This window comes from Thunnus maccoyii, chromosome 7, assembly GCF_910596095.1.
Source record: "Thunnus maccoyii chromosome 7, fThuMac1.1, whole genome shotgun sequence".
Classification (NCBI taxonomy): Eukaryota; Metazoa; Chordata; class Actinopteri; order Scombriformes; family Scombridae; genus Thunnus; species Thunnus maccoyii.
In genome coordinates this window covers 19,357,958-19,385,923 of record NC_056539.1, presented here as the reverse complement: position 1 = coordinate 19,385,923, position 27,966 = coordinate 19,357,958, and the positions used below count along the sequence as shown (strand labels likewise).

The following is a 27,966-nucleotide window of genomic DNA, read 5'->3' as shown; positions in this document are numbered from 1 at the left end:
CCTGTAAACCAAATCATCAAGACAATAAGATTGTTTAATATGTAAACCTTCTCTGTTACTCCTTATCAGCCAGTTGTAGTTTGATAATCAGAATAAATTGCTATTTCACTCCCATTCTATTATTGACTGACCTAAAGCTCATTTGAGTTGAGCTAAGCCTGCAGTGAACTGTAATGTGCTGTGGTGTCACACTCACACAGGCAACAATAACCTAACAAGATTTAAGTGGCAGCAACTTTGAGAGCTAAATGAATGAAGTACAAAGTAATAGACCAATGTAATTTGATGCTGTGGCCTGATACAGTATCTATGACATCACAATAAAAACTGATTACATGATGAGTCACGATACATTTGATGGGAGGACTACCCTGCCTTCAGCAAAAAGAAAAAGACACAACCCCCACCACCAATCATTTGTACAGTACTCCAGGAGGCAAACTGTCTGAACAATCAGCCACATGTAAACTATTGTGTTTGTTTGGGCCTCAACTGTCACAAATACAAGTGAAGTTGTTGTAGGGGAGACCAGGGACAGTTGTAACACGCGATTTTCCAAATAAATCAAAAACCATTTACACTGGAATAGTCCATTCACTATATTATAAACTGCAACATTTCAACTACTGAAACAATGTATTTAAGTGTTTTTTTGAAATATGTACAAGTTGAAAAATTGATTTAAATACAGTCACTCCACTGTTAAAACTGTACCATTCAAGGTGTTACAGCTGTCCCATGTTACAACTGACCCTGGTTTCCCCTATACAACCCCCACCTGAGGATGAAGATGAAGATGCACACATTTGGCAAACAAAGGCATCAGTTGGACAGATCTCTGTGTGCAACTGGGGATACCCTAAAGGCTTAAGTCATGCAACAGTGTGTACTGTATTCCAGAGTCAATATTAGCCTCTCAAGGAGGTCACTAATTTTATCCAATAGCCAACAAATTCATGTTGCTCCAGCAGAACATCTCAGTGCAATCTGGTGGAGCAGACTGTTGACTTTTTTCTTTACAATCTGAGGCATTTTTCATGCTGAAGGCTTAACTGAAACTGAAAATGACAGAGGTTAAGCCATCTGAGCTCATCATCTTCTGTTTCATGCTGCTTCACGGTAAGGCGAAAGAAATTTTGATTATGAACAAAATAAGCAAAGATAAGGAGATCTGTTAAAAGCTGAATCACTGCAAGCTGCTAGTTTAATTGCATCTGGCCCTGCAAACTAACCGAGAAGCTAAAGTGAAACATAATGAAATTGTTGCTTTTTCTCACTTTACACATTTTTTATGTATTTATAAAATACAAGAAAAAACAGGGTACAGATTAAAACATGCAATTTCCTTGAAGTGAGTTTTATAACAGCTACATGGCACATTAATGAATTCTGTTTCAGTTCTTGCTTCTATCATGTATTCCTTCATCATTTCCAAAAGTAGGAAATGGATATGTTTATTTTGAATATTTAAAAAAATATCTAAATTATCAGGCACAGGGTTGATTTAAAAAAAAACAGTACTACCCTCTAATAAGGCTCCATTTATAAAGGGCTGATAAGATGTAACTAATGGCTTTATTGAGTCATTTACTTATAGTTCATAGACCAGTAATGAGCTGTACATGAGAGCTACTTTTGGATATGTGTGGAAAAACTCTGGATAATAAACCATTAATAAAACCTGTAGTTACAACTTATAAACTTCTTTTTAGGTATCTGACTGACATGCAGATGTGACTCTAAAGGCAGATCTGAGTTTTAGGATGTATCGCAGTGAAGAGGCAATTTAGTGACTGTCTCTTGAATATTTTTACATTTTTCTCCCACCATACTATGGAAACTAAGAAGGGCTGTGGTTGCAATAATTTTATTTTATCCCATTATCTCAGGGTCATGTGTTATTTTATCTCATGTATTGGCCATGATTGCTACCGGACCCTTATCAACCCCTAATGTACCCAAAGATCCCAGAGTTTCCATATGCACCCTGGATGTGACGCCCAGCCAAGAGCCCATCAAGTGTGCACATTATCGTATTTTCTTGTGATAATGACCCTTGTTTTTTTTTCAAGACAAATACTTTTTATGAGAAAACAACTCTGATTAATAAGATAGTTCATGTATTATCTTAGGATAACAGGATGAAATAAACACAATAACCACAGCCAATCTAGGCACCCGCACAATACCCATATTGTGTACTACAGACAAAGAAAGATCTGCATCTCTGTTCCCATACCAATAAAAGAATCAAGACTGAATATTTTCATATGCACTTATTTGAGCTGCTCATTAATTTTGTTTTCTACATTCTCTCCTTTAATTCAGGTTTTGTAGCAGCATTGAATTGTACCAGCTCAAGCCCTGAATCCTTGTTCAATGCATTTGAGAAGGATTTATTTCCAAAAAAACTGGTGCGGCCCGTAAAAAGGTTTTCAGATCCAATTAACATAACCATTGGCATCACTGTGGTGGGAATTTTAGGAGTGGTGAGTCTATGTAAACATCTATTCATGCCTGCACATAAGCATACCTTTTTCAATTAAGTTTTTAACAATCTTTGATTGATCTTTTTCATTATTGATCTGTATTACTGGCTCTAATTAAATGAACAATATGTCTCATTTGCAGAATGAAAAAACCCAAACCCTGACAACATTCTTATGGCAAATCCTGGTAAGTTTTGAGGACACTGACAAAAAACGTCAATTAATTCAGAAGTCTATGTCTAATTAAAGCTTTAATGTGTTTATTTTTTATGTATTATAGCACAAATTATTCTGATCGCATACATTTTTGTTTGTATTGAAATGGGCCAATCTCAAGGGTGGAGATGTATCTTTTGTGATAATACCACAGGGGTTTGTCAAAGTCAGAAATTTACTAATTCTACACCTAGCTGTTGGATTTTTCTAATAAATTGAGAGTTTTATCCCAAATGATATATACATACCTTGTTTAAGTAACTTGTTAAAAACAATGAAATTGAAATATATCTAAATAAAAATGAATTAACTTGTTACTTTAATGAATGGCTGCCTAAAGATGTTTTAGTGAAAAGTGTTAAAATGCTTTATATGCTTATTTTCATCCCCCCCCCCCCCCCCCCCTCCAAAAAAAAAATGGTATGATATTTTGGAATGAAACTCCTCATATTTTTTCTCAATTAAAGTATTGCATTTTCTAAGCTGTACATCACATTGGTATCGTTGTCTAATGCAGGAGTGGGACATAGAGGGACTGAGCTGGGATGAGAAGGAATGTGGAACCAAAAGAGTCTCTCTCCCTCGGGAAAAGCTGTGGATTCCAGATGTCCAAATCTCAGAGTTGTAAGTTTAAAAGTGTCGATGAGTCTGGGGAGCCCCGGTTGCCTAATGGTTAAGGTGTGAACCACTGCCAGGGGACCTTTGTTATATGTAATGCCCCTCTCTCTCACTGTGTTTCCTGTCTCTCTGCTCTGACTCTCTGTGCAAAAAGCGCAAAAAAGTGTCATCATCCTGAGAAGTTTTCAGACTTGTTAAAATTGATCATACCTGTAAAGCAAGTGCAGAAATATTACATTTAAAACTTAAAACACCCCATTTTAGTTAAATTACAACACAAATGTAAATAATCGAGAACAACAGTAAGCTGAGTTATCTCTCCTTGGTAGTTAAGAGTGTGTATGTACAATTAAAATGTTTTTAATTCAATTCTGTTCTATTGCAGCATGGACGAGGACAAATCTCCCGAAAGTCCCTATCTCTACTTATACAACACAGGTCATGTTTATGATGATAAGCCAGTCAGAGTGATCAGTTCCTGCCGATTAATAATCTACACTTTCCCCTTCGATATCCAAAACTGTACTCTGACCTTTGGATCATATCTACACTTTGGTAAGGCTGTCAAATATAAAATACATTCCTTAAAAAGTTCAAAATACCTAGTATTCAGCACTGATTGATTGGAGTTGACAAGTGTACCGTGGGCTCTATTTTTTTGCAATTTTTAATATTTAACCATAAGTGTGTTATACATCTCACACTCAGATCAGTTGGAAAATTCAACTGTGAAAAGTGTCAAACCAATTCCAATATGAATGAATAGATGTATGTACATTAATGTAGACAACTGTGATGTGTATTCAAAAACACCTCAGTAATGGCTTAATTGCATTTAAAGGTGCATTGTGTAAAATGTAGTGGCATCTAGCAAAATGGATTTTGCAGAAATAGAATATAATACTCATAAGTATGTTTTGATTAGTGTATAATCACTTGAAAATAAGAATCATTGTGTTTTTGTTACTTTAGAATGAGCCCTTTATATCTACATGCAATATTATTTTTCCCAGGATGGCAAAGTCGTGACCTGCCCTACTCTGCCTCTGATTGGCTTACCCTGATATTCTTACCCTAACTCTAACCAATCTCACTCCTCATGCCTAAACCTACCCAACCCAACCAATGAAGGCAACAAGCACAAGCCAGTCAGAGGCAGAGTAGGGTTGGTCATGACTTCGCCATCCTGGGAAAAAAAAATTGGCAAGCGGGTCCTCTTCCACAGAGCCCACCATGTTGCACCACCATGTTTCTACACTAGCTCATAAAAACAGACCAAACACTCGCCCTAGAGAGGGCCTTTCGTTTTTCACAAGTTTCACAGCTACTGTAGGTTCTCTTACACGCTTGGAAGGGGAGGGTGAGGAGAGGAGTATTCAGTTGGTTGCAATCTGCAACCTCACCGCTAGATGCCACTAAATCCTACACACTGGTCTGAAAGATTAAGATATGCTGAGCTCTCAGGTCCACTGTAAAAAAAAAAAAAGCTATTAAATGTTTTATTTTAACTTAAATGCCACAGTTATTTTAATACTATTGAGTAATTGTTGTAAACAAACTCCATTCACCAACTGAAGATCATTAACAACACAAATTGGGTGTCTAATAACTTAAAACAAAACTGCTGTTAAATGTTATTCAAGCTTCAGAAATAACGATGATTCAAGGCGCCACATCTGAGGAGATCCTGCAGGAGTCCAGAGAAGTGATGGAGACCAATGGGGAGTGGGAGCTTGTCGACATCAAAGTGTCCACATCTACTCTGGTGTTATATGAGGGAAGCTACTCTGAGATCAAATACTTTGTAAGCACTTCTACTTATTTTAATTATTATAACTCCACACTACATGCTACAGTATAGACTATTCTTTACTTGTCTTTATAGTGTGCTGCTGTTAGCATCTAAGAAATCAAAAAACGTAACTGGATTTGACTAATAGGAAATGATACAATACTTTAGACATCAATCATACTGTGGTTATTTTTTGTTTTCTAAGGTGTTCCTGGAGCACACAACTTTTTCTAGCTGTGAGTGGCTGCTGTACATTCCCTTAGTGCATTGCATTGTTGGGGAATAGTGTCAGTCATTGCACCCAATCAAGAAAAAGGTGTTTCTTAGTATCCACACTGACTGTTTTATTTTAGATGTTTGGATATTTTCAAGGCCGTGGTCAACCTCACTTGGTCATGACCTCTACATTTTTAGGAATTTGTGGTTTTTAGCAACTTTGAAGAGATTACATTCAACACTTAAAAATGAACTCTTTAAAGTCTGCAAATATTTGTTTCTTTACAAACAGTGGATGTTTCAGTGTTTTTGGGCCAAATATACAGTATATATAAATTTGCCTCCTTTTAGACTAACAAAGATAATAAAGTTAGCTGGCATTTCCCTGCCAGAAATGTATTCCTGACATCATTTAGACCTCCATGTTGACTTAATACAACAGTTGACTTAATACAGAGGAGACATGTGAAATATCTAAATGATTAAAACATTTTAGAGATTTTATTTTTGGTGCCCAGTTAGAATTTCCTGACAGAGGCAATGCACTGGGGGGACTTCGACTCAAGACCTCAGTATTTCTGAAATCCTAGCTATGGCCCCAGCTATATCAAAACACAATACAAGTGCCAAGATCGAGCAGAGTAAGTAGGCTGTCTGTCCCTCACATTAACAGTTGGTGATTGTAATACACAGTTTTGTTGTTTGCCAAATAAAGGGGGGCCTCTTAGCAAATGTAGCAGTTATACAAATATCTCAAAATTGATTCAGTTGTGATTTGTTGAAGTAAAAATGACATTTTAAAAAGTCAGCGTTTGTATGATAACTCACTTCTGGTTTAACTCAGAAACCTGTGCCAATCATTTTGCATCTACAAAAGGGAAATGAACATAACTGTGGAATTAATTGGACCTTTGTCTCCTCCAAAGATCATTTTAAGACGTAGGCCAATCCTGTATGTGGTGAACCTCCTGATCCCCAGCTGCTTCCTCATCACATTGGATATTTTCAGCTTCCTGCTGCCTCCCCATAGTGTGGACAGATGTGCCTTCAAGATGACCCTCATCCTGGGCTACACGGTCTTCCTGCTCATCATGAATGACCTGCTACCTGTCACTGGGTATACAACACCTATTTTGAGTGAGTGACACCTTTGATATCAGTAGATTTAAAATTAGCCAAACTATAGCACTTAAAAATGGAGGCCATGCTGTATCTTCTATATTTAGATCAAGTGTTCCTTTTTGATCAATTATTTCTCAACTTTCCCTCTTTTTTTCTATAGACGTTGCGTTCTCAATCAGTTTCGCTCTGATGGTGGCCAGCCTGTTGGAGACCATATTTATCACTAATATCCAGTTTAGCTCCAGCCAATACAATGCGGTGCCTCACTGGGTCAGCGTCCTTGTGCTACACTATCTAGCTATAGTCGTTCGTCTCCCCCCAAAAAAGAAGAGTAACCGTGTCACCGTCTCCATTCGCCCACCTGCTGGAGGTATAATAATATTATTGTTTATTTTACATTTTAATGATTTTGTTTCAACACAGTTCTAGTGAGATTAACAATGTAAGAAATGACAAGTGATTGTGAAAGTTCATCTTTGACCTTGGAAATAGTAGTTTGACAAAATAATCTTAAAGAATAGGTTCGTGTTTTTTCAATTCTGCCTTAATACAATACTGATGTACTATTATGTACATGGAAATGGGTCTTAGTCTCTGTAACAATTCCTGCTCTCCATACTGAACCTGAAGCTATTCTCCCAGAATGTCACCACACTGTAAGAAATGGGGGCCAAAATCCACTGCCTTCATTCTGTGTAAATATGCAGGTTCAGCTGACACTAACATGATCCTTCAGCAGTCTCAGTTTCCAAGGTCAAGTTTGAACATTAACATTATTGTTTTTTCTGATATTGAGGGTATTTTTTACATTTTTAAGACAGAATGTCACAATTTTTTTTATAAGTCACCCCTAATTTTAAAGAATGTGTCACATCATGTATCACAACATCACTCTATTCTTACTTTTTGATATACCCAGCAATGAATACAGACATCATCCCAACAAATGAGTTTCAGAGCATCTCTGGTAGCACACCTTCATTAAAACCCCCTCTGGAGCCAGCCCTGGATGAACTGATGAAGCTGAGCAATGATCTCAGGGTCATCCGCCTCCTGATGGAAAAACACTGCGAGGGAAGCAAAACATCGCGGGAGTGGTACATGGTCGGTATAGTCATAGACCGTCTGCTTTTTGGCATCTACATTGTCTTCATCTTGGTCAGCTTTATTACCATTGTATGTATCTGGGTTTTTAGCAACTTACTGCACTGATTTACCTAGCTGGAGAGTAAAATCACATTGATAAGTTGATCACCAACAAAAGTTTGAATGAGCTAATAGTTAACAAAATGAGTGATGACATGTAGTATCGTTTTGATTGTCCAAGTAGTTCTGGTAGAAAATTAACCTCTTCATTTTTCTGTATATAAGAATTATTTTAAATATCAATACTTCTCAGGCAATGATTTGTCTCTGCCCTCATGACCATCAAGGAGCAGAAGGAACTTTGTGCCAAAAAGACTTTAACTTTGGATGGCACCCACATGATTTGACTATTTCAGACAGCTGAAGACTGATATTACCTTCAGATTAGCTTTAGAATACATTTTTCCAGAGAACAAGGACTGTGGATTTTTTCTATCATTGACATCAGTACCACATTAGGAAGGGATGCCTTAATGGCCAGCATGATGGGAGGAATGATTACAGCAAGCAAAACCTGTTACACTGTTAATGGGCGCCTGAATATTGTTTTGAAATGCGTCATAAGAGCACCATATTTTGAAATGTCATGTGTGCGCTTTCAATCTCATAGAAGGATCTTTTTGGCTGTGCAGAGCCCAAGCCTAGTTTAACACTAAGCAGGAAATATGTTGACTCTTGATCACTGTCTCACATGTTTTTAAAACATTTCAAACCAAAAATAAGCACATGGTTCGACAGTACAGTCCACAACACTTGAGACTGGTACAGATTGTAACTCCCATAGGTTGAGGTATTGAAAAATAAAATGGGTGAGTGGTTATCGTAGGTGTTGAACAACAAGTCTTATGTTTCCTGTGTGTGTTTATTCTAGATCCATCTGGAAATACTGCAATTATGTGTGTGTATGTTTTGTATTTCTTTTCATTTATATCATTATGAGGCTTGAATTTCATCAAGAAAATAGAGAGAATGTGTTCATCACCTCTTTAATGAAGCCTTTGCAGGGAAAAAGTTACTTTTAGGCTTAAAATTAGGATTGGTACAGGAATATAGGTGCAAACGAGTCTGTTCACTTATCTGCCATTTCAGATTCAAGTTTGAAAACCACCTATGTAGACTTGAGGCTACATCCATAATCTTAGTAGATGATAGGGCACACACACATTTGTCATCTGTCCGTTTGTATGTTCATGTGTTCATTAGTGGTAAGTACAGTAGATGTGATCAAGTGTGTGTGTGTGTAATTACAGGGATTCACCTCATATTTGGGGACAAAAAGGCAAACCACTAAAGACTTATTTTAGGGTAATGGTTTGGTTTTGGTTAAAGGGGTCATAAGTAAGAATTGTGAAGCAATTTACATTATTAATCATTTTTATTGCCAATGAGTGAACAGGATGTAACATAACTTAAAAAATGAGATCTTCCCCAACTTTCTCGGTTTCCAATAACAGCCTAGTTTTTCCGCAAAAATCCAAAGGATGTGATATTTTTGCACACTCCCGAGTGCCTTGCCTCTCTCTCGCATTAAGTAACGTCAACCAATGACCGACACCCACCACAACAGAAACAGTGCTAACTTATCTAAATAGAAACACCCTGCAGATATTAGCTCTCCAGCTCTGTTACCCACCAGGTTGGCTGGTGGCTAGCCACCGACCATGCTAGCTATCACCATTTCTGGCTACAGTACCAATGTTTTTTGGGGGAATTGAGATGGCTAGCTGCCTCTGTCAACCATCACACATATCACAACAAAACTGCACCACGTTGCTCCCCCGGCCACATCTTGCTCAGCCTACCAGTGTTTAGTAAACATGGCTGGTACACAAAGTTGGTGGTTTGCAGGTTGGGTCCGATTCGGGTGGTTGATTATAACGCATATTTTTGCAGGTTGGGCGGTGCAGATTGGCTCTCATGACATGTTGGGTGGGTGTGAGTATTAAAAAACCCTGTCCTGCGCATCACTACGGTGGCCACAGTGCAGCAGGAGCCTCTGTGTGTTTGCTCTGTGTGTGTGTGTTTGTGTGTGAGCATGCGCACGTACAGCTGGAGAGGATGTGCTGACTGACTGGGAGTGAGAGATGCTTTGCTGAAGCGAGGTGCAAAACACGTTAGAGATCTTTTACGTTATAAAGAGAAGTGCAAGCAGGAAAAAAGTCATCACCTACAATAGTCTGGCCACTGCTCGCTCATGCTGATGGACAGTAAGAATGCACACGAATGCGAGCAACAGGATGCTGACTGCAGCTCACTTAACGTCCACCAGTGTCACTAATGATAAGGAGTTTCTGAAACGTACATAAAGAACCTTTAAGGGTTGGGATTAGACATGTAGTGGTTGTGGTTAAGGAGACTTAAACCTGCAGTGCGAAACTTTTTCATATAAATTAATGTCCTTTGTATTCAAGTCTTTGCCAAACGAGTTCACACAATGCTGATTAAGCCTATCACCGCCAGATAAATCTGTCTGTATTCCACAGTATATGGAGTTTTTAAATCTCATGTCAGGGGTGACATTCCTGCGCTGGCCATTTGGCCATTAATTGTGCAGCTCTTCTAGACTTTCCAAATGTTATCAAATTCTGATAAAATGAAACGACTGATAAACTGAAACAAGTCATTTCACAGGGGTTGTGTGACACTCAAAACAATTTATCCACCGTTTTACAACAACATTCGGTTACGGCCAATATGTACTGGCCATCAGGCATACCAGAACACACCTTGACGAGCTGTTAAAAAATAAATGTTTGGGCCGGGTGGATCTCTATGTGCCTTTCATTCATGCCTGTGTCAGGCCGTATTGAGACTACATCAGGTGTTGCGGTGCAGAGCAGTGGAGGTGTGTGGGGGTGTTCGTGCTTTGGAATGTAACCACTGTGAAACAATCAGAAAATAATGTTTTACTGATCTGATTCACCGGCTTTCTCTACCATTGCTTCCTCTCTTCATTCACCCTCTAGAAATGTCCTCCCCTCGTCCTAGTTATATCTTTGTACTCAAGCAATCACAGACGAGCACCCCCTTTACTCTCGCTGCCAGAAGGGGGAAGCAAAAGTCCTGCACTCCAGCTTGAAGATTAGCCAATGCCATTTCCTCCTAAGTGACAAAAACAAGTGTGTCTGTGTGTATGTGCGTATGTGCGTGTACACTGGTAGTAGAAGCTATTTTTGCTTTATATATGATTAAATCAGTGGTCATGAAAGATTGATATTTTGGAGGGTATTTGGTCCAGCATGTGTTTGTAAGAGCAGGAGATCAACCTCATCTCCCAGGTTTACTCTTTATGTCAGGTAATGATGACTTACTTGTATTTTTTTTTTTTAATTTTATGCATGCTTCAGCATGTTGTAGCTCTGCTACTGAAAAATTTCTCTTCCTTCTCATGTGAGTAATAAGCAGTAGCCTTATAGTGCAGTATTATTGTCATATTTTATGTTTTGCTTAAAGAAGATTGAATTGATTTCTGTCTTTGCATGTAATATTGTATCTTTGGGTACGTTTATCTGTCTACCACATTTCACTTTCTTGAGGTGCTGAATTCAAAATGAATCTTTCAACTAATTAGAATACGAAAATCACAATATTATATGATATATAATGTTTGAGAACATGTTCAAGTAATTATAGTGTCCTTGTGACCTGTAAACCATCACATTGCATTTGCCCTATGCTACATAATAATAACGTTATTTTCTATTTATGTCCAAATTATTATTAATAATTAATACATTTATTAACCTTACTGTTAACAAATATTTTATTGCATCTTTGTCCAAATGCAAGGACCATGTACTTTAAATAAACCTTCAAAATGTGCCATTTTGTTTCACATTCGAAAAGGGCTCTACATTTATCAAAATCATTGAACCAGTTTAAAAGTGTAGTTTCATGCCGATGGAGGCCTGAAGCTTTTTCTTGAAGAACAAGCCCTTTCAGTTCTACAAAATACGGCATCCTTTCCTCTCCAGTTTGGGAGATGACAAGACCCGGACTCCAAAACTTGGATTTTGTGGACTTGCATGGGAATGATTGGTTTGAGTAGATTGCTGTGACTGATAACATGTAACTTCATTTGTGTTAGTTATTACTTTTTACTCTTTAAGACTTAATACCTTTGTGACCAGCTTTTTTGTCAGTGTCTCTATGTTAAAGTAAACTGTCCTGTAAAGAACGCCACAGTGGTCCAACTCATGAGTCCATGGAGGCTGTGTTTGACCTACAGTCCTTCAGGCCGGCAGTGAACCTCAGCAGTCCCACCGTAACATACATCTCCTTCACGCTGTCTGCTGTCCTGAGGGTGGTGAGTAAGTCAATTCACAATTAGTGATTTTAAAAAACACCAGCAGCACCTAAATCCAGATTGCAGTGATGAAGACCTCCACTAGGAGGCAACTTAAAAGCAAACAGGTTTACATGTATTTTGACATGTCCCTACACCTCTGGGGTTGTGCTGCAACAATAGGTGGATTAGGCGTCTGTCTTTTTCCATCCCTAATGGTGAGGACATCAAAAATGAGGCTGGGGTACCAGGTCAGGCAGGTCTGCAGGACTTGGCAACAATAATGTATAGATAATCTACAGTCCCACTGTTGATGTAGAGGTTGCGGGATGGGTGGGCTGTTGGGACTGCAACAGCTTCTTCATTAGCCCAAATGACCCCTGACGAAGTAAAATGAAAATTTTATGAGGTGATTCTCTCCAGGAAGACAAATTATTTTGCCCGATAGCTCTGCTTACTTAATTACTTGAATAAACAATACAAATAGCAGCTGCCATAAATAAGACCTAGTTGTCAGTGTATTAGGTCCACCTAGCTAAAACTAATGCAGTCTAATACAACAGTCCGGCAGTAAATCCAGTTCAGTTTTTGTTGAAACTGCCTTCAGAGAGGTGTATGATCATTTTGGAGGCTGTAGTTTGTGGTACTGCTGAACTATATTTCATTATACAGAGAGTTGTTTTTGTTATTTAGCCTAATCTCATTGATATAAATGGTGTGGACACAATATTAGAAATCCCTGTCAGTATAGTAAAATACATTTCAACAGTAGTACAATGTGGAACCTCCAAAATGATCATACATTTGAAATAACACCTGTCTAAAAAAGTTTAAACAAAAACTTAACATTATAACCTTCACAGATGGAAGATGTTTATAGGACTGTTGTATCAGACTGCATTAGTTTTAGCTCAGTGACCGAATAAACTGGCAACAGAGTAACTAACTTTATTAGACGTTAGATGTACCTGTTCAAATTGAAGCCTTTCAGCTTGCGACTGCTGCACACGGTCCAGGTCCACTTGCCACAAGTTCCATGGCTTGTCCCTCTGCCACGGCCTCCATGCAGCACCTCTCAAACCATGTCCTCTAGCATGACCACCCTAGGAGGTTACTGAGGCAATGAATTCCTCATCTGATGTCTCCGTCAGCAAACCTTCCTTGTGTAAACTCTAATCGATAAATAAAGTAACAATTGATTACAATGCCATGCTCTAAATTGCGAATATTATACCAGCCATTAGTGATGTTGCTGAGCAATGAGATGAAATATAGCAACTTATATTAGCAACATAGATTGCATTGCCACATTTTAAAGCTAAACATAACTATCATTTCATAATGTGGCAACTGTGTTGTAAAATTTTTGTAGTTCTTACCTGTGAGAATGACATTTTGTATGTAAAACCCAATAGAAGAACTTTGTTACTTCCAGTCCTCAGTGAGAAATCAGTACATTGAGTGCACACGTTCACAAGGATGCAGGTGAAGGGCTGGGTGGAGTGATATGGAGCAAGGAGAGGGAGGGGAGGGAGCAGTGGAGTTGTTTCCTTATGAAGCTAATGCTAGTACTGGCTTGATTTACAGAACTTGCATATTGTAGCTTTAACAGATGTTTACTCTAATAAAACTGTCGATTTCTAGATGTGCAAACATGTATAATTGTCAATTTATATGAATCATTCTCTGTATTGTTATAAAAATATACTGTAGCTTGACTTGACTCTAGCATGGTTTAACAGGTAGCAATCAGCTTCACATGAGGTTTACCCATGTTGTTTACTGTATTTCAGAATGAGAAGACCCAGATACTCACTACTTTCCTGTGGCTGAGACTGGTGAGTAACAGTCAACAAAGTGAGTAACAGTAACAACAGTAACAAAAAAGGCAGAATATGTCTACAATAAACTGTAATGTAATGCAATCTAACCTAAAATTATAATCTGCCTCATATTGTGATTTTTCAACACTTGTTTTTGGATAACAAATACTTATACAGTACTTAAAATACTTAAGAATATGAATAAATCAATAAAGGCAGTCACATATTCATACATTATCCTGTCAACCTCCTGGAAGTAGTTGATAATGAAAGCAAGGAAAGATTTTCTGACTTTTGACATTTTTCAGATTCTTACTGGACTAACTACCTTCTAACATTATATAAGAGCCAGCATTTACTACATTAACAGAGAACATTTGCTGTTTTGAATATATAAATGTATAATACAAAAATATATACAATATATTTATATGTGTGTGTGTGTGTGTGTGTGTGTATGCACATATATAAAATATATAAATGTAAAATATATATATGTTTCCTCATTGTAAACAAATTTAAAATATTTGTTTACAAAAAAATATTTGTTTTGTGAGCAGTGTTACAGGTTAGCAGATATTTTCACTTTACAGAAATGTAACTGTGCATTATTCCTGATTAATTCATTGCAGTACTGGAACCATGAGTTCCTGGTTTGGGACCTCGATAAGTGTGCCGGCGTCACCAGGATTTCTCTCCCTGTAAGGGAACTCTGGTCTCCAGACATCATCATATATGAGTTGTAAGTTCTCCAGTTATATTTTCCTTTTTTGATGGATCCTTGAGGGTCATATACACAGAAACAAAACAGCTTGTTTTACTCAGCTGTAAAGACACATTGTTGTTAATTGTAGGTCTATGAGGTCTAGCCTACTATTGGTTTATGTTGATGCCCTGACAGACAATCTAGAAGCACAAATATAAAAACTGCTGTGTCCTGATCCTGTGAAGCATTTACATAATTTACATAATTTTTCCCCCTTAGCGCAAGGAGGACTGCTACAGGTTGAAGTGATTCCAAAGAGTCTCCATTGGCTGGTATCCATTTGTGGACATTATGTCAGCCTTTATGTTGAGGAAATTAGGCATGTCGAGGTCTCAGGGAATGACAATGATGTTTATCAGATCAGGGATGGACATATACAAAATTTGATACACAGTCCAAAATGAGTATCCAGAACCAGAAAGTCAGGGGAAGTATGGAAATTAGTTTCGGGTATTTTTAACAGTTTTTTCAGTCAGATTTCTTTTTTTCTCTGTAACAGAAAATGTCAAAAAAACAGCATGCAAAGCTGAAAGAGGACCCTACCAGTTCATTTGGTTTTTCTGTGATTGTGTTTCTGCTCATTTGTTTTACTGACATTTCCATTCTCTAGTGTGGATGATGATGTCTCCTAAGCATGTCCGAATACAAATATGTTATTTGACAAAGCACAAATAGTGGGTTTTTTACGAATATTTGTTTCATACAAATATTTTAAAAATTATTTTGTTTTCATGAAGAAAAAAAACAAACATGTCAAATACCAGAGCACAGTTACATCGCTATCTCAGTCTCTGTCCTCTGCTCCACTGTTACATCTATCAGCAGGTCTCAACGAGGGGAGTGATAAAAACAAAAACAGGATTTTTAAGCCTCTTTCTACTTTTATTCGAATACTAATACAATTAATTTTGCTGCTTCAACAAATATAGATACAAATACTGGGTCTTACTTTATGGAATCCATTATCCATTAGGCCACTGGGGCCATAAATAGGGAGCACATGTATCACAACAAGGCAGTGAAAACATGACAAAAACAAGACAAGAGCAGTGTTTTAGTGAAGCAACAATGCTGTAGTCGGTGTATATGGTCTACTAGTACAGTTTGTGTGGAACCTTGCTGCCATGGGTACATTATGACATTTTAGTCATGCTGACATGTAGCACATAGTTTAACATTTATGGGAACTGCATGATCAATGTTTTTTAGGTTGAACTATTGAGGACTGACACTCAGGATATCTATGTCCTGAGAAGTACTCCAACAATTTAGTTTTATGGAAACTAAATTGTTGGAGTACTTCTTTAAATAGTGACATGCCAACTAGCTGCCACTAAAGCCCTGTTAGCAGAGGATGGTTTCGATCCATCGACCTCTGGGTTATGGGCCCAGCACGCTTCCGCTGCGCCACTCTGCTGTCAGTCACCCCAGACGGGACTCGAACCCACAATCCCTGGCTTAGGAGGCCAGTGCCTTATCCATTAGGCCACTGGGGCTACAGTGACTTCACCTGTAGATAGACAATGTAGAGAGGGACATAAATAGGGAACAAATGTGTCACAACAAGGCAGTGAAAACATGATGAACACAAGACAAGTGCAGTGATTAAGTGAAGCAACAATGCTGTAGTTGGTTTATTTATGGGAATTGCATGATCCAATGCTTTTTGAGGGGGGTGTGCCTGAATACAAATACATAATTTGGCAAAACACAAATGGTGTTTTTTTTATGAATATTTGTTTCACACAAATGTTTTAAAAATTATTTGTTTTCATGAAGAAAAAAAAACATATCAAATACCAGAGCACAGGTCGGTTACATCGCTATCTCAGTCTCTGTCCTCTGCTCCACTGTTACATCTATCAGCAGGTCTCAGTGAGGCGAGTCACATCCACCTGCTACATGAGGCACATTTCCTTATTTGGACATCACTCCCTGAGTTGGGGGCGTTCCCCAGAGATAAAGCTGAGCTACTGACACATGCAAAGTGCTCCCAAGGGACTCTCCATAACCTGTTGTTCCCCTTCTCCTTTCCACAAAGTTAGGTTGTAAAAAATAGGCAGTAAATGAAAAGTGCAAAGCAATAATCGCCTTTGAAGTTCTTCCCTACACATTACACAGTGTGCTGTCTCTGTTTTATGGGTGTATAAATAGGTAGAGGTCTGTCTGCAATGAGGCGATGAGATAAGTTTTAGCTCAGTAGTCAGCGCAGTCATCTACGAGGTAGTTTATTCATGAATACTTATTGTAACACTTTAATTTTCTAAAATTAACTGTAATAGAAACAAAAACAGGATTTTTATGCCTCTTTCCACTTTTATTCAAATACAAATACAAATACAAATAATTTTGCTGCTTCAACAAATATAGATACAAATACAAATACCAGGCCCTCTGCACATCCCTAACATCTATATCAACCACACAGTTCACATTCGTTGGGACAGGATGCGCCAGCTCATGTCATCCTACAACCTGGAGATCTTCAGTTTTCCTTTTGATGTGCAGAAGTACACATTTACTTTTGGCTCCTACATGCACACCAGTAAGAACAGACTTCTTCACATTTACAAAATGATACAGTCATCTAGTCATAGGTTACTTTCTACACCTCAGAAGGATAAACCTGAAAGCTCCACTGGTTCAAGCCCATCAATCCCACCCTCAAAACAGACACCTGCTCATCACCCAACCAGCAACTCAGGTAATCAAATATCACTTTGCCATTAGATTAGAGATTTTAATAGAGGTCATCTATCTAAAAGAAAGACAAAGAAATCTGAATCTATGTATATCAGGTAACGAAATATGTCTCATCTAAAAAATAATAATGTGGTAAGCGATTGGGTGGCAGAGTATTAAGCAGTGTAATCAAAGAAATCCAACTACGCCACCCTGGGGGTTTTACCCAAGGAAAAATGTTTACCTCAGACCAGCACCAATAACTCAAAAGGCAATCAGGTTTGTTATACTGAGAAGCATGAGACGTGGTTCCATCCATCAATAATTCTTTATTTAACAATAGCAAAAATTAATAAAAGAGCCATTAAACATACCATCCAAACATATATTAAAAGGGGACCAGGGAATCATTCAGAGTTTAGGATTACCAGCGGAGGGGGAAAAGGAGAGGCATCCTGAAGAGAGTCAATCACACATGCCCAGCAAGTGGCAACCTGCAGGGCTTAAATTTTTAAATTCTGAAGCTAAAAGTTATTCACAATTTCATTCAAGCTGTACTATTTTATGGCATGAGCTGAATTTGATTATTTTTAAAAAAAAAATTGATTGAATATGTGCCATCTTTGACTCCAGTATCCAGTCCTTATAATGCATCCATGGTTGCTGGTTCTCATTCCAGAGTGTGCATAATTTTACCTATACTGTACTGTACTGATTAACTGTGATCCCTCCTGTTACCACTCCCCTGCCAGGAACATCTGCTCTGTCTGAACTGCAACAGATCAGACAACAGGCCAGTACCTGAGTGACCTTCATGCCAATGGACCAGTGGTGCCATGTTGGCTATGTCCACAACCTCCTCATCTATCTGCTACTTAACTCCTGCTACGCCCTGGTTATCATCTCCATGTGGTGCATCTAGATCAACCAGGTAACTGAACAATTAAGGCACAGTTGTTATCAATAATCTTAAACCATCCAACAGCATCTTAAAGCATCCATCTGCTGTGTTTACAGTCCACCTTCCAGCTTTTTTAAAAAAAGTTTTCAGTTGCTTCAAAATGCATGTGCTGAAAAAGGTGAGGGGTTCACTCCTGTGAAACTAGGCATTTGTCCAAAGTAACTGAAAACTGTAGTTATTAAACTTCAACTAAAGAGGTGCGACCTGGATCCTCCTATATCTATCACAAATCTTCCTTTTATTTTGAATTCAATGAGAAAGCTGTTTTTATTCAACTCAACAACTTCTTAAATGGAAATGGCCTTTTGGGCAAATTTCATCTGGCTTGTCAACACATCACACTACCTGACAAATGACATTTGTCTGCAGGTATTATCTGGTGTAGTCATCAGTTGGTGAAAGTCATATGTTAAATTATTTGTTAAGTTGTTGCCATTAGTGATCACAATATCAAAAAAGTCATAAATGAGTGGAGTCCCCCAGGGCTCTATTCTTGGGCCTCTATTAGTAAACCTGTATGCTCCCAGTAGACCAAATCATCAAGACAGTAAGATTGTTCTAATATATGACATGCCTTCTCTGTTATTCTTTATCAGCCAGTTGTATCTTGATAGTCAGGATAAATTGCTATTTCATTCCATTACTGAGTGACCTAAAGCTCATGTGAGTTGATCTAGGCCTGCACTGAATTGTGACTTGCCGTGGCACCACACTCACACAGGCAACAATAACCTCACAAGTTTCTGTTTTAGAGTAGAAATAAGTTTGGAGATGACAGGATGTTTACATTATTTTTTAATGCAATTAATTTAACATGAGAAATAGAGAACAGACCCATGTATCACAATATATAAAGATACTATATGTGGCGTTCTGTCTTTAATAAATCATGTTGATTGTATCAATTATTTGTCTTGAAGTAATTAAAAGTTATGGTAAAAATCTAGCATATGTCGATTCCAAATATTAATTTTAGTCTCAGTTTTATAATAATTTTAAAAAATGCGAAATATCAGTTTAAAATCAGAGGGAAATCATGCTACAAGTCCAATTTCAGGCAAGTTATATCAGCAAATACATGCTTTATTCAATAAAGTGTTTTTGCAAAACCAGGATCTTTATGTGTGTTTGTGTGCACACATTTGCATATGAACAAGCAAGTTCACATACACAACTGTTTATTTTGGCCATCCACAAAGAAGTTTCACTTCCAAATTTCAAACCAAATCTGCAGGAAAATAATATTGAGTTGACAGGGGAAATTCTAATTTAATGTCAAGACACACCTTTGTGCATTATCATTATTTAAATACTTATACTTATTTAAAGCTGTCTTTGCATAAACAGCACGTGTTTTCAGTATCTCAATGTTCTTTTTAAACACTGAGTAATGCATAACTACCAAAATCTTAGTGTTGATGTTGCTTCAGTAGCAAAGACGAGCATGACTCATCAGTATTTGCTTTAATTAGTGAACCGTATCATTTTCAGTTACTGCAGGCTTGACGCTGACTTTGACTGTAACACCCTCCTCCCATTATCTCAGGATATAACAGAATTGAGTCAGTACCATTTGTATCACCATTAATAACTGAGAGATCCAAATCATAAAAATGTATGGTTATGTACCCACATTTTAACATTAATACCCTTCTTCTTCTTTCTTCTTAAGAACTACATCACATGATGCTGTGGCCTGATACAGTATCTGTGACATCGGAATCAAAACCGATTAGATGATGAGTCACAAGACATTTTACAGGAAGATTAAGGTAAAAAAAAAAAAAAGCCAGACTAAACTTCCTTAAGCGAAAAGGAAAATACATAACACAACACTTCCAGTAACTTAAGAAGGAAACTAAGGGAACAACCAGCTGCACGCAAACTGGGTTTACTTGGGCCTCAGCTGTCACAGCATGTGAAGTTGTTGACACATCTGATACAACTCCACCTAAGGATGTGTCAAAAACCTGTTGCACGATCCAAACACAAATTATGCAAACACAAGCATCAGATGGATGGATCGCTGGAAGCGACTGGGAATACCCTGCCACAGTGTTAACAGGAATCTAAAGTCAATATTAGTTTCAAAAGGAGGTCAGAAATTTCACCCAATAGCCGATAAATTCATGTTACTTCTAAGAGCCTTCTGGTAGAAGACTGTTGACTTTTCAGCTTTACAATCTGAGGCATTGTCATGTTGAAGGCTTAACTGAGACTGAAAATGACGGAGGTAAAGCCAGCTGAGCTCATCGTCGTCTGTTTAATGCTACTTCACGGTAAGATATCAGAAATTTGCACAAATTAAGCAAAGAGAAGATAATCTGTTAAAAGCTGAATCATTGCACAGTTAAAACCTTGTCCAAATACAAACTAATGATGACGTTTTATTTACAGTTAATTTTCAGGTTTGTTGTCAGCACTGACTAACCTAGAAACTAAAGTGAAATATAGTGAAATGTTTGCCTTTCCTCACATTACAGTTGTATAACAGCTACTTGGCACATTAATGAATACTGTTTCAGTCCTTGTTTCTATCATGCATTCATTCATTATTTGCACTTCTCAGAAGGGAAGTATTTTTTTTAGCAAATATCAAAATTCTCTGTGTAGTTGTAACTAATTGCTGAAAGCAGTACATAAAAACTACTTTTGGGTGTGTGTGGAACAACTTTGGATGGTGTTTATCAACCATTAATAAACCTTTAGTTACAACTTATAAAATAATTTTTAAGTTTAAGAGATTTAGGATGTATCGCAGTGAAGAGGCAATTTAGTGACTGGAATTTTTGAGTAGTATGCAATACTATGGAAGCTGAGAAGGGCTGTGGTTGCAATCATTTTAACATTTTCATGTGCACCTATTTGAGCTACTCATGAATTTTGTTTTCTACATTCTCTCCTCACTCAGGTTTTGTAGCAGCATTGAATTGCACCAGCCCAAGCCCTGAATCCTTGTTTGATGCATTTGAGAAGGGTTTATTTCAGAAAGACTTGGTGCGACCCGTAAAAAAATTTTCAGATCCACTTAACGTAACCATTGGTATCACTGTGGTGGGAATTTTAGGTGTGGTGAGTCTACACAAACATCTACTCATGCTTGCACATAAGCATTTTAGGCTTTTTAGGTTTTTAACAATCTTTGAATTCTTTGAATTTGAATTCATAATTGATCTGTATCACTAATTCTAATTATATTAACAATGTGTCTCATCTACAGAATGAAAAATCCCAAACCCTGACAACATTCTTATGGCAAGTCCTGGTAAGTTTTCAGGACAAGCTGCAATGTGTCAATTTTCTTATGGATTATAGCACTGATCAAATTATTCTGATCGCATACATAACAACGTGTTTGTTTGTATTGAAATGGGCTAATCTCAAGGGTGGAGGTGTGTCTTTTTCAATAATACCACAGGGGTTTGTCAAAGTCAGAAATGTACTAATTCTACACCTAGCTGCCAGATGTTTCTAATAAATTGCGAGTTTTATCCCAAATGAGATATACATACATACTTGTTTAAAATAAATAAATTGAAATATATTTACATGAAAATTAATTAACTTGTTACTTAAATAAATGGCTGCCTAAAGATGTTTTTCTGCAAAACGTTAAATTTTCTTGTTTGGTTATCATCACCAAAATGGATATGTAGTGAGAAACTCCTCATATTTTTTCTCAGTTAAAGTATTGCATTTTCTAAGCTGTACATCACATTGGTATCGTTGTCTAATGCAGGAGTGGGAGATAGAGGGACTGAGCTGGGATGAGAAGGAATGTGGAACCAAAAGAGTCTCTGTCCCTCGGGAAAAGCTTTGGATTCCAGATGTCCGAATCGCAGAGTTGTAAGTTTAAAAGTGTCGATTAGTCTGTGAACTTTATCAGCTTCATCAGAGATGAACGTTAGAGGGCTGATTGTCCGAATCAGACAAATTAACCTTGAAGCAAGATGAAAATGTGAAATGTCTTCATCCTGAGAAGCTTTCAAAGATTTGTTAAAATTGATCATCCCTGTGAAGCAAATGTAGAAATATTACATTTAAAACTTAAAACAGCCCATTTTAGGTAAATTAAGACACAAATGTTAATAAACAAGAAAAAAACTGTGAGCTAAGTGGGATATGAACTTCCTTGTCTCTCCTTTTAAAATTTCTATGATTGCATACAAAAATGTCTGTTCTTTTCTCTTCTATTCTAGCATGGATGAGGACAAATCTCCCAAAACTCCCTATGTCTACTTATTGAACACAGGTCAGGTTTATGATGATAAGCCAGTCAGAGTGATCAGTTCCTGCCGATTAGGAATCTACACTTTCCCCTTCGACATCCAAAACTGCACTCTGACCTTTGGATCATATCTACACTTTGGTAAGGCTGTCCACATATAAAATACGTTCCTTAAAAAGTTCAAAACACCTAGTGTTCAGTATTGATTGATTGAGTTGACAAGTGTTAACAAGTTAACCATGGGCTCTATTTTTCAGTTTTTTTATCTGCGCCTCAATAAAGATACAAGTGTGATACGTATCACATTCAGATCAGTTATAAAAATCCTCTGTGAAAAGCCTTTTTAATTGTTAAACTAATTCCAACACTCATGCATGGATATATGTAGATGTATTGAAAAACATCGCTGTATAAAAAGGCACTTAATGTGTTATTTGACTTACATATCACAGTTATGTTAATACTGTGGTGTATGTGTTGTAAACAAACTCCACACACTAACAGAACACCATTAACAACAGAAACTGAGTGTCTAATAACTTAAAACAAAATTGCTGTTAAATGTTATTCCAGGTTCAGACATAAGGATGATTCAAGGCGACACAGCTGCAGAGATCCTGAAGGAGTCAAGAGAAGTGATAGAGACCAATGGGGAGTGGGAGCTCATAGACATCAAAATAGCTCCATCTACTCTGACGTTAGCAGAGGCAAGCTACTCTGAGATCAAATACTATGTAAGCACTTTTACTTATTTTAATTATTATTATTATTATTTAACTCCACACTACAGTATAGACTATATACTAATCTTTATAGTGTGCCGCTGTCAACATCTAAGAAATACTACCAGGAAATTATACAATACTTGCACTGTCAGGCATCATACTTTGTTTTCTGATGTGTTCTGTTTCTGCTTTGCATTAGTATGTAGAATTTGCATTAGGTTTGTAGGACCTGCAAGACAGACAATAGACACGATACACAGGACCAAGTAAACAGGCCCTGGGGCTGTCACAACATTTTAAAAAGTCAGCGTTTGCATGATAACTCACTTCTGGTTTATCTCAGAAACCTGTGCCAATCCTTTTGCATCTACAAAAGGGAAATTAATATAACTGTCAAAAGTCTGACTAAGATCTGGTTGTAATGAATTGGACCTGTGTCTCCTCCCAAGATTGTTTTAAGACGGAGGGCGGTCCTGTATGTGGTGAACCTCCTGATCCCCAGCTGCTTCCTCATCACAGTGGACCTCTTCAGCTTCCTGCTGCCTCCCCATAGTGTAGACCGATCCTCCTTCAAGATGACCCTCATCCTGGGCTACACGGTCTTCCTGCTCATCATGAACGACCTGCTGCCTGTCACAGGGGAGACAACACCTCTCATCAGTGAGTGACGCCTGTCATATTATTACTTCTTTTATTCCAGAGATGGTTGCAGAAGGATTGCATGTGTCTAGATGAAATTCACTGCTTCATGTGTGCGTTTTTGTTTAAAAGAGCTTCATCATTAAATTACTGCAGTTCCAATGAAGTGTGTTCTGTGGATTAATCAGAGTAACTGGGACATTGTTTCTGCAAATATTTGAATGATTCTTTTTTAACGATGTGAGCTGCACAAATTAAATTTCATTCATCTTCATTGTTTTGTGGTGGCAGAACAATATCTCAATAACAGTTTTCACTGGAAGTACTTTCTATGGAAGAAATTGTCCCCTTGAACAGAATCATGTATACAAGGAGATGAATAACATGTTTCACAAGTTTTAATATTAACACAATTTCCTGAATAAGATCAGAACCAGGATAAGACTCAAACGCATCTAAAACATACTCAATGAAAAGTGTACTAAACCCTTCCTTTTTGTTGCTGTTGTTTCCTGCAGATGTTTTCTTCTCCATAAGCCTCGCTCTGATGGTGGCCAGCCTGTTGGAGACGGTGTTTATCACTAATATCCAGTTCAGCTCCAGCCAGTACAGTGCGGTGCCTCACTGGCTCAGCATCCTCGTGCTACGCTATCTAGCTGTTGTCGTTTGTCTCCCTCGGAAGGAAAAGAGCAACAGAATCACAGTCTCACTCGAACACCCAACTACAGGTACATCCAGAACATGAGAATAACACACAAACTTGGTATTAGAAACTATTAGTAGTAAATGTGATGTATAGTTAAGTAGCAAATGATTATCAAATAACTATTACCACTTCATTTACTGGGGCCTCCTTTGTGGAAAACACATTTTTCAGATTAATTTTAATATTAATCTTAATTTGTTATGGATTTCACTCAAAGCAACCCTTTCCAAACTGTGAATACAGTATCACTTATGCGTGTTAATAATTACCTCAAAGTGTGTTATGTAGTGATAATGCACAGCAGGGTGTCAGGATATACAAAAATAATGTATGAGGCGTAGGTGAAGACTGTCTTCTCTAAGTTCATTATTTGTGTATATCAGGACTACAAATGTTCAGTATGTTTACAGACAAATTTAACCCCCGATATACTGAACTGCAGCCTGCTAAATCATCATTGTCACTGACCGAATCAGTGACTTTTGTTTTGGAGCTCCCTTCACACGCGACTTGTTAACTTTATAAACAGTGCTTCTGTGGGCCTGGTTTTGAATGACGCAGTTTCAACAAGCAAACAAAGTGAATTTACTACTAAAGATAGTCAGTGCGTAACATTAGGGCGTTGTGAAGATGAGTGTTCGCTTACGTATATACTGCAGTGATACAATATCTTTGCTTAGAAAATTAACTAGATAGACAGTGACTACAGAACTGGATGAAACTGTTCAAATCAGCAACATTATTTGTAATTTCCACCTCTTAACCAGGACACGTCTTAAGGAACAAGTCTACAGCCATGCCAGCTGCTCTGTGAGGCTTTTCTTATGCTTCCGTCACCGATGTTTAGTGTGCTAGCATATTAACATTTGCTAATTAGCTTTAAACACAAAGTGCAGCTGAGGCTGATGGAAATACGTCATTAGTCTTGCAGGTATTTGGGCAGAACAAAAGTACTGGACACCTTCAAATTGCAACGTGATAAAGGTGCCAATGCCAAAGCTATTACAATTCATCCTGTGGCAGACATCAATGTGTGTTCCAAATTTCACGGCAATTCATTCAAAACTTGTCATTTCAATAAAACCTAAACTGCCAACCTCTAGGTGGCACTAGAGGAAAAGTCAGCACAGTCTGTGCAACATTTCATTGCGATCCATCCAAATATTGTTAAAGCATAAAACCAATGATCTGTGGATATTTCTATCCAGACATACTATAATCAAGACATGATAGTTTAAAAATGGCCTAGCAATCAGTGCTGAAAAAAAAAGTTTAAATCGAAAATCGAATTGACCTGTGGCCTTAAAATCAAAAGTCACATCAAATGGTGGATTTGGCGAATCGTGACACCCCTGAATGCCACACACTTCTAGTGGGTCATAAGTGAAGATTGAGAGGGATTATTTTTGTATGAGTCTATGCGATGTTTTTTTAGGAAAATCCTGCATAGTATACCTTTAAGACATTTCACTCTAGACCACAGTGGTGGACCAACGGGACATCACCATCCCTAAAAATGATTTATTATTTCCACCCTAATCAAATGTATTATCAGGCTTATATCAACCGGTTTTTAAGGTTTGTAGCCAGTTAACTCAGTTCACCAATTAGAGTTACAGAAACTAAGTATTGTTGCTATAGTAACCTGCAGTTTAATAAACTGTACCTTGTGCACCAATTTAAAACTGTTTTCTCTATTCTCTATTTCCCATGGCCTTAGTGGGCTATAACATTAATATTAGTGACTGTTTACAGGGGTCTGATCATGTATCAGAATTATAATATGCTGTTTTTCATTTCTGACCCAGTAACAAATCTCAGCAGCGTCACCAGCATCGCGGGGGGACAACTTCACAGCATCTCTGGTCCTGCATCTCCTGGTGATGCACTTTCAGTGAAACCAGCTCCGCAACCTCACGAGCCGGTCGTGGACGAGCTGAAGAAGCTGAGCAGAAATCTCACAGCCATCCGCCTCCAGGTGGACAAACACTTCCAGGGGTCCAAAACCTCACAGGAATGGTACATGATCGGAATAGTCATCGACCGTCTGCTGTTCGGCCTGTACATCATCTTCATCCTTTTCAGCTTTATAACCATCATATGTATCTGGATCCTGAGCAACTCGCATGCAACATGATTTAGCCAGAGAGTTGAAAGCCTGACTGGAATCATACGAGCGTGTTTGTCACAGACCAGAGTAAATCTAAAGAAGTTTCACATGCTGTATTGCATGCTGTGTATTGAAATGTGGTGCTTGTTTTTTTTTTTTAACTCTGTCAAAGAATAGAAAATTATTTTCTAGATGTTGGAAAAGTTTGGTAGAGATATCTAAGTTTTATTTGTCAAGAAAACTCTCACTGAGAGAGCAATGATGTTTGGATTCAAATTTTGAGTAAGAAACGGACAAAATTATTCAGTCCTGTTGCTTAAATTAGATCCATCCTTAATTTAATTTATACAGATGGGATTTTACATGTTCTCATGCTGCGTTACTGTAACGGGCAAAACAGTGGCAAAAGTTGTAAGACTTAGTCTGATGTTATACAAGTACTGGTCATAGTGGTTATGATGTTAAATTAGGATGATATGATCTCACTGTATACCAGCTTTATTTTTTTCAATTTCATCTTATATATCAATTTTATCTTATATGTTTATTTTTGCATTCTTTTTTACCCATAGTGTCGTAGTATATGTTATTGCATATGTATAAACAACCATTATTATCTTTTTAAAAGCCAGTAAATAAACTCAGGGGAAAAGAAAAACATCAGTCACCTTTAACTTGTAATATTCTCTTTTTTAGACTAATTTTGAAAACAAATACCCTCCAAAAATGATTTTACCATTTTACCTTTACTATGTTTGAAAGTTGTGTTAACTTGGAAAACTCTTATTTTTCCAGAATTCAAATGTGAACTTTATGTTGTAAAATGTTGTAGTTTCACAGAAATATTGACTATAACCAACAATTTCCACTAGATGGTGCCATTAGCTTTCTGGAGCTTTTGAGCTCTAAGAGATTTATGTCTTTATGTAAAAATAAAAACAAAAAAACACTTAAAAATATGTGTATTTTAAACTATATGTATAAAAACTTTATTTCAGAAAGAAAAACAAGAACTAAGAGGTGAAGCACACCAATACACTTCACTTTAAGGCTGCCACTTTTAATTATTTTCATTATTGATTACTATTACTGTTATTTTTATGATTAATTATTCTTTCAGTCAATAAAATGGCAGAAAAAAGTAAAACCAAAAAGCCCTTTGACCCTTTCCAACGAAATCCAGTCATTTTGTCCGACCAACAGACCAAAACCCAAAGATATTGAATTTACAATTACATAAAGCATAAATCAGCAAAATCTCATATTTGAGAAGCTACAGACTGTACGTTTAGCATTTTTACTTATATATCAACTCAATTACTTCTAACAGAATAGATGTAAATTCATCTTATGTGCACTGACTAATCAATTCATCTCTTCAGTACTAGTTCAGCTGAACACAACAGAAAAGCTGAGTCCGCCAAACAGAAACCTGCACACAA

General features: G+C 37.4%; 2 protein-coding genes, 1 non-coding gene and 1 pseudogene across 3 annotated transcripts; 3 read left to right on the top strand and 1 right to left on the bottom strand.

The window, feature by feature from the left end:
* The first annotated feature begins 1,064 nt into the window (after positions 1-1,064).
* LOC121901052 (5-hydroxytryptamine receptor 3A-like) lies at positions 1,065-7,764 on the top strand. Its single transcript, XM_042417683.1, has 9 exons — positions 1,065-1,119; positions 2,329-2,489; positions 2,632-2,676; positions 3,223-3,329; positions 3,709-3,878; positions 4,967-5,127; positions 6,258-6,468; positions 6,614-6,823; positions 7,385-7,764. Exons 1-9 carry the CDS (start codon positions 1,065-1,067, stop codon positions 7,663-7,665), a joined length of 1,401 nt encoding a protein of 466 aa, XP_042273617.1. The 3' UTR covers positions 7,666-7,764.
* A 3,817-nt stretch (positions 7,765-11,581) lies between these two features.
* LOC121900547 lies at positions 11,582-17,344 on the top strand (annotated as a pseudogene).
* trnar-ccu lies at positions 15,897-15,969 on the bottom strand. The gene has a single exon. It is a non-coding gene; the product is annotated as a tRNA-Arg (tRNA).
* Positions 17,345-20,007: 2,663 nt separating the features above from the next.
* LOC121899964 (5-hydroxytryptamine receptor 3A-like) lies at positions 20,008-27,014 on the top strand. Its single transcript, XM_042415754.1, has 9 exons — positions 20,008-20,395; positions 21,028-21,188; positions 21,337-21,381; positions 21,856-21,962; positions 22,316-22,485; positions 22,918-23,078; positions 23,519-23,729; positions 24,227-24,436; positions 26,223-27,014. Exons 1-9 carry the CDS (start codon positions 20,341-20,343, stop codon positions 26,549-26,551), a joined length of 1,449 nt encoding a protein of 482 aa, XP_042271688.1. The 5' UTR covers positions 20,008-20,340; the 3' UTR covers positions 26,552-27,014.
* The last annotated feature ends 952 nt before the right edge of the window (positions 27,015-27,966 follow it).

What these genes read in the sequence shown, in the direction of transcription:
- LOC121901052 (XM_042417683.1), top strand. Translation starts at nt 1,065, where the DNA reads ATGACAGAGGTTAAGCCATCTGAGCTCATCATCTTCTGTTTCATGCTG. An exon ending in CATTCTTATGGCAAATCCTG is followed by an intron (nt 2,677 to 3,222) that starts GTAAGTTTTGAG and finishes TGTCTAATGCAG; the next exon opens with GAGTGGGACATAGAGGGACT. An exon ending in CATTCGCCCACCTGCTGGAG is followed by an intron (nt 6,824 to 7,384) that starts GTATAATAATAT and finishes CAATGAATACAG; the next exon opens with ACATCATCCCAACAAATGAG.
- LOC121899964 (XM_042415754.1), top strand. Translation starts at nt 20,341, where the DNA reads ATGACGGAGGTAAAGCCAGCTGAGCTCATCGTCGTCTGTTTAATGCTA. An exon ending in CTGTTTAATGCTACTTCACG is followed by an intron (nt 20,396 to 21,027) that starts GTAAGATATCAG and finishes CTCCTCACTCAG; the next exon opens with GTTTTGTAGCAGCATTGAAT. An exon ending in GATGTCCGAATCGCAGAGTT is followed by an intron (nt 21,963 to 22,315) that starts GTAAGTTTAAAA and finishes CTTCTATTCTAG; the next exon opens with CATGGATGAGGACAAATCTC.